The sequence below is a fragment of the Mus pahari genome, chromosome 1 (assembly GCF_900095145.1).
Source record: "Mus pahari chromosome 1, PAHARI_EIJ_v1.1, whole genome shotgun sequence".
Lineage (NCBI taxonomy): Eukaryota > Metazoa > Chordata > Mammalia > Rodentia > Muridae > Mus > Mus pahari.
Window position 1 is genome coordinate 54,106,081 of NC_034590.1, and position 11,573 is coordinate 54,117,653.

At 41.4% G+C, this 11,573-nt stretch overlaps 1 protein-coding gene across 4 annotated transcripts in view; it reads left to right on the forward strand.

The window, feature by feature from the left end:
• Adamtsl3 (ADAMTS like 3) overlaps positions 1 to 10,440 on the forward strand; it is a 276,839-nt gene extending 266,399 nt beyond the window's left edge. The window contains exons 28-30 of one of the 4 annotated variants that reach the window (XM_021210057.1): positions 1,773 to 1,870; positions 7,679 to 7,890; positions 8,409 to 10,440. In XM_021210057.1, the coding sequence (XP_021065716.1) occupies positions 1,773 to 1,870; positions 7,679 to 7,890; positions 8,409 to 8,515 (417 nt within the window). In that variant the 3' untranslated portion in view covers positions 8,516 to 10,440. Of the gene's footprint in view, positions 1 to 1,772; positions 1,871 to 7,678; positions 7,908 to 8,408 lie in introns of all 4 variants that reach the window. The other 3 variants (XM_029532349.1, XM_029532345.1, XM_029532353.1) reach the window with 3 other exon arrangements.
• The last annotated feature ends 1,133 nt before the right edge of the window (positions 10,441 to 11,573 follow it).

Genomic DNA, 11,573 nt, shown 5'->3' on the forward strand with positions numbered 1-11,573 from the left:
GTACCAGCAGGTTTTGTGTGTCAATGTGACACAAGCTAGAGGCCTCACAGAGAAAGGAGCCTCGAGTGAGGAAATGCCTCCATGAGTGTGGGTGCTTACAGATTTCAGATGACGACACCGGATCTCCAGGAGGTGAAGTGACAGGCAGTTGAGAGCCTTTCAGTGAGTGCTAGGAACCAAATTGGGGTCCTCTGTAAGAGCAGTGCCCACTCTTAAATGCTGAGCCACTCTCCAACCCCACTTTTCTTTCTTCCTATATTTCTTCCTATATTTCTTTCTTTCTATATTGCTTGCTTGCTTGGTTGCTTTGTAAGACAGGTCTCATCCTGTTGTTCAGGCTGATCTCAAACTCCTGGGTCTCTTGCTTCATTCTTTCCTGCACTGGGATGCTGGAATTGCAGGTTCTTCCATATTCAGCTAAATAGGTTGTTCTTTCATTGTGTATAAGAGAGAACTTACAGAGAATACAGTTTTCTCCAATGCAGCCTCACTGGGTATACCAACCATACCTCAGGACAGGCCACATGCCCAGAAATAACTGGCTAACACAAAATAAACTCAGAGATATTTTTGTGAAAAGAAAACAAAACAAGAAAATGCATAACTGGATCCTGCAGGGCTGTAGGTGGGATGAAGTGGTGCAGCCCCATTGCAAAACAATCCACAGGTTCCTGGGGAACTGAACATGGTTGAGGATCCAGCAGCTTCCTTGCTAGGTGTGAAAACACCACATGAACATTTACCGATGAATGTGGTGACCTAACTACTCATGATAACCAAACACTGGAAACAGCCCAGGCAACAGTAACACCACCGCCAACACAGTGGAGCAAGTGCAGAGGAACCTGCGCTCTGGCATGTTAGTACAAATACCATGAAAAGGAATGTGGGACTGGCACATTCTACACCGTGGACAGACCTTCAGAGGCTTGGGACAAATAATGGAACAGACACAGAACTCCACTGTTGTGTCTAGCATAGGTAAATCTGTCAAACAAAAGGCAGCTTTGTGGCTGCCCAGGACAGAGAGCGGAGGGGTGACTGCAGAGGGCTGTTGGGTTTCTGTGACAGATAATGATAATGTTCCAAACTTGGCTGTGGCGTAACAAATCTGAAAGCCATTACAATGTGTATTTTAAATGAGTAATTATTACACAGCCAGTGAATTAAAGCTCAATGAAATACAGCTATGAGATTAAAAGATTATATGAAATGGATTAAGTAAGGTAAGAGAAATAGGCAAAATCAGAGGGTACACTTAGAACATACTCCACACACTTCTGCCCTGGCTGGGGAGCTCCTTGTACAGTAATAAAAATGTAAAAGACTTTTCCATGCATAATATGATTATGAGGAAAATGAGTAGGCATATGGCTGTGCAAAACTTCAAGGGCTGCAAATCAGAGTTGAATTGCTTCTCCTGTAGCTGAACTTGCCTTAGTATAGGTTCCTCCATCTTTGCTCAGAGCAGGAAAAACCAAACTTGGCCTTCACTTCTTGGTTTAAATATATCCATTTTCATACTTAAGCCTAATAATTCAGAGTTGATCCCACCCTTCTCCCTTCTTCCCGAGCTTCAGGGGATAAAGAATTGGGGAGAAGTGTAGGTCTGTCTGCAGAGCTATGATCCACCTCTTCTAACTCACCATGGGGACAGCTGGTCCCTGTAGCTTGTCCTTGGCTGATCCACCTCAGCCCAGATCTCAGTACACACAGTGAACCTGAGCACTCAGGGCACTTGAGACACTGTTCTGTGTTTCCTTCCATTCTAGTGTCCTGGACGTTGCATGGGCCACGCCACGAGGATGCAGCACCACCATACTGCTTGTGCTCACAACAGCTCCAACTCTGACTGTGAGGACAGAAGGAGGTACTGACCCCACCCCAGTGCAGCATGCACCTTCCCTGGAACCTCCAGGGGACAGAACTGCCTGAAATGGAATTATTCTTTGTTTCGGTCATAATTGAAAATTCCTATTCAGTTATGATTTATTTAGTGCCATCCTAGATAGTATACATTATACTGAAATATGACCAATAAATACTCTAAAGGGGGAAAATATAGCATCCAAAATAGATTTTTAAACATATATATTTATATGTATATACTTATATATTATGAATATATTATGTAGGATATACTTATAATTTATATAAATATGTAGTATATTATAAATATACTGCATAATATATATTTATAACATATAAATAAATAAGAATGATTTATTCCTCGTAGAAGCTGTGTTGACTTGGATATTAGCATAATGATATAGCAGATAATAAAAATAAACATTTTAGTTTTCAAAGGGGATGTTTGTTTTTTCTTTTGCATGAAAATCTGAATGGACAGGTGGCAGATTTGAGCTTGACTCAGGAGAGTATCTGGATGGCCAGCCTCTGTCTGCTAGCTGGCTCTACTACCTTAGGCAATAACTTCGCAGCCATCAGCAAGTGTGAGGGGACTTGCAAGTTATTCAACACAAGGAAATTTTCATTCCATCACTCTTTATTGTGTGACCTTCGAATACCTAAGTGTCTCAGTCTGCAAGTGGAATATTATTGTCCATGTAAGCTTCAACTTAGATTACAATTAGTGAGCCTAGCGTCAGTCCCTGAGCAGTCCTGGTCATAGAGGACACCCTGTATCTAATTCTTTCTTACTGCCCCACATACAGAATCCTGCTGAAGAAAGTGGAATGACCTTGACTGTTGGCTTGGTTACAGTTCTGAGCCTTCAGTAAGGTTTGGCAATGTAGAGTCAGCAATATTTCCTATTCCCACAAGGTAACTTCAAGCCAGAACCATTCTCCTCAAATGGAAAATGTTTGGAGCAGCTGCCCTCATTCTCAACAGACAACTTAGTTTCCTGCTTTCCTGTGAAGATAGGGACCACACACAGATGTGTACCATCCCAGATGTTTTCCTTTGCAGTCATAAAGACATCTTTACAACACAAATGCTTATATGGATGGAGCCTTTTATTTTAACATAATATACATATTTTTCTGAAACTAGATTTTATATTTAAGAATAGATTATAAACATGTTGTATGTTAGCACATCTTGACCTTATTCTATTTAAGCATGATATTTAATATTCCGCTGTTTCTTTGATGGTATATTGCTTCATTTTTTTGCTTTTACAAACAGATGTTGCAGTAAACTTCTTAGAATATATGTCTTTATGCTCAGAGAGTTACATTGTTATGGGGTAGACATTTAGAAATCAAAGTGAATTCATACGCATGTCCATTTAGATATTTCCAAGTTACCTTCAAACTATGTAAACAATATGAGAATTATCTCCATTCTCGTTGACATTGATAGGTTCTTAATCTTTCAATTTTCAGTCAGTGTTATAGAGTTGTTTTCTCTAACATTTTATATACATTTTGATCCCTTGTGGCCCCCTTCTTGAATCCACCTTCCTTTTATTTTTCATTTCACCCACCATCACCCTGACCAAAGCACCATCACCTCTTATGTGGTCTAGCAGCACAGACATCCTGTTTGTCTCCCTCTCTCCATCCTGACTTTTACCAGCCCAGTTTCCATGCTACGTATCAAGGGAGTGGGCCAAATGCAAACCTAGTCAACTGCTACTGATGAAGGCTCACCAAAACCTTTAATGTGGGCTATGTGCTCAACTTACTTCCTCCTTCTTCACTGCATTCTTTCTCTCTCTCTCTCTCTCTCTCTCTCTCTCTCTCTCTCTTTCTCTCTCCCTCTCTCTCTCTTTCTTTCGGTCTCTCCCTTCCTCTCTCTCTTTNGGCTATGTGCTCAACTTACTTCCTCCTTCTTCACTTCTTTCTTTCTCTCTCTCTCTCTCTCTCTCTCTCTCTCTCTCTCTCTCTCTCTCTCCTTCTCTCCCCCTTTCTTTCGGTCTCTCCCTTCCTCTCTCTCTTTCATATATATTGAATATATGATATATTAAATTATATCATCCTTATGGTCCTTGGATAAACCTTACAGGTTCAATTAAAATCAGCAAAAGCAAGAAGCTTTTTTATAAAAGAAGGAAAAGGAGGTGTGGAGGTTCTGACTCTATTCGGTTTGGATCTTACACAAAGGATATGGAAGTGAAATGGAAGAGTAGATTTGATTTGAATAGTATATAGAAATTTCCAAGGGCTGTGCTTGTGTGTGAGGTGTCACGTGCCTTCCACTTGTATGATTTTATCTGCCAGATTGGCTGACCTGTATCATAGCCTGCTGTTCTTCAAGTTATGATGTTACTTTGCCTCATATGTCTGGTGGTTTGTGGATAGAGAATTAAGTTGGTTAGTAGAGAGAGTTGCTGAGTAGAGTTGCTGAAGCTGTATAACCTTGTTTTCCCTGCAGACATCTGCTGGATTGGTATGCTTGCTATCTATGGGTTTAAAGAGGGTGTGTATTAGAAGGTACAGAAGGTGGCCTTAAATATTCCTTCAAAATGCTTAAAGGGGAGTAGTGGACTGGAGCAGAGACACCCCAGAGGCCATAGCAGGGTCTCAGTAGATGTAAGATGGTGTTTTATAAGAAATCACTGACTAAGGTCAGTGGAGGATGAGCTGTTGACTCCCAGGAAGGCTCAGGATGTGTGGGCTCTGTTGAGCGGCATTGTAGAAGGCCTGAGAACTGTCAGAGTAGAAGTAGCCCAGACTCATCTAAAAGAAGCATGAGGACCTCCAGGATCTAAGGAAATGCTGTGGACACAGGAGGGTTCTTGAAAGGATGATTTCCAGCCTTATCTAGGAGTCAGAAAATCCTGGGAAGGCCTAGATCTTTGTCCTCTTGGGTCTATTTCTGATAAATAGCCAGGCTTGGGCCCCATTGACAGCCCTTAGAATTGATCTTCCTGGTGGCACAAGGATTATTTGAAGCAGGAATAGAGTGAGAGATGGAGGCAAGCAAATAGACTTCAGGATCCCTACTGCCATCATACATTTATAAACACATAAGGCACAACTGTATTTACAGTGTTGTCATCTGTACAGTCTCCATCTGACTTGGATGTCCCCATTCCAAGTCATTTTGTCCCTGCTCTCAAAATAGATGCCCCTCTGCATCTTTTTTAGCCAGTGAGAGGTCCTGGCCTCCTGTTGCTTTAACAACACCCTGGACCTCTCATCCTTTGAATTTAGAAAGGACTTGCCTTCAACCAAGAGGAAACTCTTGAATTACTTAAGTCTCTTTAGATTGGAAACAACAAAAGCAAGCTTTGAAGAATTTCTGCAGAGAGAGAGCAAAGCCTTTATTAATAAGATGGATCACCTAACACTTTTACATCCGTTTACTACCCTGTTAATTCTATTCTTTGAATGTGTGTTCAATTGGGTTGGGGGTTTTTTTGTTGTTTTTGTTTGTTTGTTTGTTTTTTTAGGTATCTGACCTCTGCAGCAGGAGGCTAGGGAGTTTTCAGTCTTCACTGTTGGTCAAAGAGACTCAACTTTGGGGAATTAAGATTTATACCCACTGGGGAAAACAAAATAAACAGGACAATCCTCCCTGACTCCTCTTTTAAAACTTTATAACCAGTTTGGTAGGATGACAGTGTTTCCTAGTTAATCCCTTTGATGGTGTCTCCGCCTACTGGCAAATCCAAGCATTGCTTCCACTTTGTCTAACACTCTTCTTCACAAGTCAGGTTGTCACAAGTTTCTCCATTTTCTTACCCTTCCAATGATATTTCTTTCTTTTGGGGGTAGGGAAAGGATTTTTTATTAGATATTTTCTTTATTTACATTTCAAATGCTATCCTGACAGTTCCCTATACCCTCCCCCACCCCTGCTCCCCTGCTGCTGTAACTTCGTTACAGTAGTGACCAGAGTGTCCAGTGGGCTTTGAGCAGGTCCAGCAGGATGATACCTGGAGAATGGGAAGTCATTGTCTTGTTCTCTCAGCTCTGCAGCTTTTTGTATTTGGCTTTGTTATTGGCTTTTTTAAAAACAGCCTTCCACCTCTCTGGTCTATGTGGCAGACACTATTATACAGGCTTCATGTCTTGTTCAACATCTTCCAGATTTCAAAGAAAGGCAACTACTGAATCACTTCACTTTAGGACCCTCTCCCAGTCATCTTTGGGAACAGAGACTGTCTCCTACCTTGCGTGTGTACCTTCCATGGCAATATGTCCTAGGGAACAAGAAAAAAAGCCCTAAAAGTGATCTGCTGAGGTGCGGTCCTCTGAGGTCATCATCTTTCCAAACATCAGCAAACACTGACTTTCTTTGTTTTAGACTCCACTTTCCAAATATGTTTGGTCTCTGTACTCACTGGTGGCAGATCTACATGTAGCCTGGATGTAACTGTGACCACACACCACTCGGCAGATGAGGTTGCTGGCATATGCATTCATAGTGCAGTATTTTCAGGGCTTAGCAACAGCAACATAGGGCTTGTGAACGATTGTCATGGCAGTAACTCTCTTGTTTGCCTAATCTCATCTGCTCTAGATTGCTAGGAGAGTCTACTCTTGGATTATGCATTAATTTGAAATTGGAAGTCCCTGGGAACATGCAGCTTGCTGGCACGTCGATGGCCATGCCTTTTTTTTTTTTTTTTTTCAGATCATGTTTCGGGGGTAGAGGGATGTTCAGCCTCAGGTATTGGATAATGATGCCACTATTACTCTAAACTGTATGGCATAGAATCAGGGGTTAAATGTGTGTATGTGTGTGTGTGTGTGTGTGTGTGTGTGTGTGTGTGTGTGTGTACCAGTGTTGGGAATTGAACCTAGGGCCTTGTGCATACTAAGCAATTAATCTATATCCCTGGGCATTTATTCATTTACTTACTTACTTATTCTAAATTTTGCCCTTTCTGTAGCTGAGGTAGAACTTGACCTCCTCTGAGTCCTCCTACTTAAACCCTAAGTATCTGGAATTAACAAGAATCCCAAGTAGCTGGAGTTAACAGGCATGCTCCCCTACGCCCAGCTCAGGCCTCGGTTCTAGATAGAATACACTAAGATGCAGAGACCTTGTGCTGGCCATCAGTGGAGGACCAGAGCCTTCCCTGGTGGTCAGAATTATTTTGCAGTGATTTTACACACACACACACACACATACACACACACACACACACACACACACACACCATTGATTTTTTTCCCTGCATACACCTGCATGCGAGCACTCACCTTTGGTATCTTCACAGGGCGTTGCTCTCTTCCTGCCTCACACATGGCAGCTCAGCCACTTGCTGATCCTCTTCACGTGCTTCAACTTCATTTCACCCATTTCTTTTTTATATACCCATGTGTTTGACATGCAGAGCCTTAGATATGTGCTTATTAACTATCTTCTAGTAAGTCTTCCTTTTAATCAAATGTCTTTGTCAATTTCCAGAGCCTTCCGAGCATATCTAGTGATAATGTGGGTGGACTATAGGAACATTCCCATTATCTGGGAAACAGTCTGTATTCTGAAGTATCTAATTATCTTTATTATGGTCAGATTGCCCCACTACTCTGCTTAGCCAGCCCTGAACAGTACAAATCAATTTTCTGAGGAAGCCTTTAGTACATTTAATTCAGAGAAGGAGAAAGGGCTTGATCAATGCCAGCAAACAGTGGCATCTTTTCTCCCATTTTTATACACACACATACATACATACATATATATATATATATATATATATATATATATATATATATATATCCTTTTCTATCTTTTCTTTTTTTTTTTTTCATTTCAGACATGCCTTTAGAAGGAACTGCACCTTGGGGCCATGCGAGGCATGTTGGCGTGTGGGTCCCTGGAAGCCCTGTACAGCAGTCTGTGGCAGGGGCTTCCAATCTCGCAAAGTCGACTGCATTCACACAGGGAGCTGCAAACCTGTGGCTGACAGATACTGTGTGCAGATGAAACCAGCTTCCTGGAGGCACTGTCTCGGGCCTTCCTGTGATAGTACGTACCCCTCTCAGGTATCACCAGCTCCCCAAAAGCCTGGTCAAAACCAGGACACGAATGTGCCTTCCTTGTCCAGGGGTGGGGTTGTGGGCTGCAGCATTGATTCTTGAAGTAGCAGCAGCCATTCCACACACATTTTCCTCTTCAGTCTCCTCTGTTAAGAACAAGCTAGTGGGGCTCATATAGGTGAACAAATGTCCTAAAATCACATAGTAAATGCAACTGCTTGTTACTTTTGTATGGGATAAGTATGAGACATTCATAAATTTTCCAAGGGGCCCATGACCCTACAAAAAGTAACCTCTGCCATCAGCACTGAGAGAAGTAGCATGGATGAGAGGACCTGAGACCACAGGTGTGCTCAGGGTGTCACAGGAAGCCAGTGGCCCTGCGGAGAAGTAAGCCCACTGTGTGCCTAACATGAGTGCAGAGCAGGAACCCCAGGCATGCCTCTTGTCTTGCTCACGCTCTAATGAACCCAAGCTATGGATTCTTTTCTCTCTTTGTTCTTTCAGGAAACTGCACAGACACAACTCACTACTGTATGTTCGTAAAGCACCTTAACCTGTGCTCTCTGGCCCTCTATAGACAAAGGTGCTGCCAGTCATGTCAAGAAGGGTAAAGCTTTGGCAAGGTTGTGATGCTGCTGTGGGGAGAAACGAAAGCTAAAGAGGCTCTTTTCCCTTTATCCCTGGTTCAAAACCACACACTCTTAAAGTCTCTAGACACTATGATCAAGTGGAGATTAATGCAGAAACAGTACCGGATACAGTTTTGTAAGGTTAACTTTTCCAGCGGTTGTCTTTTCATCCCAGTTCCGATAAAAGATGTCGTCTAGGACTGACACAGATGCATCAGCAGCAGTGTGCTGCTCTCGGGACCTCATCACAAACACATCATCACCTGCTGTGCTTTGTAGACCAGCGAAGAACGGTCCATCCTGAAGTCTGCAACTGACGACTTCTCTCAAGTTGTAGGGTTTCAACACATTTGTGAGGTACTTATGTTTTAATGGCTTTGGCCAGTAGCCTTTCAGATGTTGGCACTAATGGCATATCTATAGATCCTTCTGTGTACTATGTGAAGAGACACCTCCCTGGACAGCTTATAACACCAACCAAGCCAAGGATTCTCCACAGATGACGTATTGTCTTCTCTTAAAGCATCTATGAAGAAAACACAGTAGATACAGCTGACACTTTCATAACTACAGAAGCCTATCTGTGACCAAATAAGGCATCTTGGAAGTCAAAGAAGAGGAAAAGCTAACCTTTTCTACTGATGTTGAAGTATATTCAAAGCTTTCTTTTAAGAGCTGTGAATGAAACTTTATCTAAGCACTATTGCACACAATCAGAGATCAAAGCCTTACTAGATGTAATTTATGCATACAATAATATTCCTGGGGATTTTTATTTTGGAAAGTATATAAGAGAATAATCTAAGAAAATGTAATAGTTGAAAGAATTATGGTAAATGATTATTTTAATTTGAGCCGATTTTTGTCAATAAATCTAAAGTCCATTAGAATTATGGTGAAAATAACAATTTTGGGTTAGGAACTAGAGCTGGAATTTGGGTTGTGCTTTGCGGAAGAAGGGTTGAATTCATCTTGGACTAGCACTACGATTCAGTTAGGTGAGAAAGGAAGGTACATTAGGGCTAAGACCAGGGCTGCCTTTAAGGTTTGGGGCTACCATTTAAGGTTGGGTCTCTCCAACCAAGGCTGCTGTTCGTGACATTGGAGTAAACTTTTGCTCCTTGGGAAGGGTCAGGCTATCATCCAATGCCACCTCCTACAACTGATTTGGCTATGGGGACCTTTCCATGATATTTTACCAGTTGTAGTGTTAGATGCTGCACAACCCCAAATAAGTAGTGGTCCTGTTTCTTTACTCGGTGTCCCGGCTGCTTGCACACTCATTGCCCACGGCCTCCTGGCACACAACCTTTCCTGAGGCAGGTTGTGTTGGACCTACCTCCTGATCAACATGTGAATGGCACGTTGTGGCTTTGGATTTGTTTGTAGAGAGGTTTGCTGAGCCTCTCTGCCATCTTCTGAGCACAGGTCTCTCTCACATTCCAACTTCAGCCTCGCTGACACTGGGATGAACACTACTGTAGGTGGAGGGTCTGGTGGTCTGGAGCAGACAGGGACAGGAAAGAGCACACCAGCCCTTAAGTCGTTAGTCAGCAATCACATGCGATTGTTGAACTTATTAAATTAAAAGAAAGAGCATTTGTAAAATAATCCTTGTATATATTTATTATATGACTCCAAGGTGCAATATTTTAATTTGTACAGAATATAATAAAGACATGGGACATATATTTTTCATACTAACAAAATTTCTTATTAAACTGCTTCACCTTTGTATTTAACATTTAAAAATAACCTATTTTCAGTTGTTATACTCTCATTTTGTTAACATTCAAATGGCATTCCTGTGTACTGTATTTTACTACTGTTTTTTTTATAACATGAGAGAAATGTTTCCTTTTGATGATCCTTAATTCAAAAATAAATTCACCTTTAGTATCAAATAGAATCCTTGGTGGCTTTTCTGTGTTGTGCTTTTGCTAAACATTGGAGCTGTCTTCTTACCTGTCCCAGTGTTAGCTTCGTAGCTCCCTTAGTTGAGTTGATATCCCAGATTGTCCTTTGTATGTGTTACAGAAGGAACAATCACAGAAACTCACTCTGATTCCACATCTCAATTCTTTATGTATTTGTGAATCATACTTTTAAAACTATCTTGACAATTGCAAAATTAAGTAGACACCTGGAATAAATAACCCACAGGCACAGACGAAGATGCAATATCCATAGAAAGCAGAAAGCAGCGATTTTAGTACATGCCTTGTCTCAAAACAACTTCCCCTGTTAGCAATATTCCCTCCACATCTCTGTATTTTCTGTAATTCGTGAATCTATACAGTTGCACCATAACTGAAATTCTGTAGTTTCTATTAGGATTTGTTTTTGGCACTGCACATTTTATGGATCTTGGCAAATGTAGAACATATGTCCATTTTATTATACTAAAAATCTCTCTTCTTTTCCCACTTTAATTTTGTGAAGGACGGCTCTTCTGTGTGTGTGTGGCTTCGTTTCTTCCATGTGTATGTCCAGGCATTCCATGCCCAGTACTAACTAGTTCTGATCATTTTGAGATGATCACTGGATGTGGGTCAATGTCTGCGTCCAGTATTCTGTTTCATGGATCTATTGTCTGTTCTCGTATCAGTGCCACATTGTTTGTTATCATTTTGATAACTCTTGAGGTTGGTCAGTGTCAGTTCCCCAAATTTGTTCTTTTCCCTTAATGTTGTTTTGACAAGTAAGGGTCTTTGACCTCTCCATAGTAATATTCAAATCATTTTTTTTTAGTATCCATTGCAGGGGGGTTCTCTGCAAACACCATGGTCAGCAGTATTGATCTTATCCATGTGAGGCAAGACAGAGGTCCAGCTCATCATGACTCAGTAGCAGATGTTGGTTCAAGAGTCTGACACCAGATCATTTATTTCAGGCATATTTAAGCACAGTACAATTTAGAAAAAGGTTTCTGGGTGATAATTCAAAAAAAGTGTACAACAAATCTCAAGACATGATTATTGATACTCTTTGTAAAATGCATGTGACCTCTTAAAAACCCTCATAAAGATGGGTTCTATAG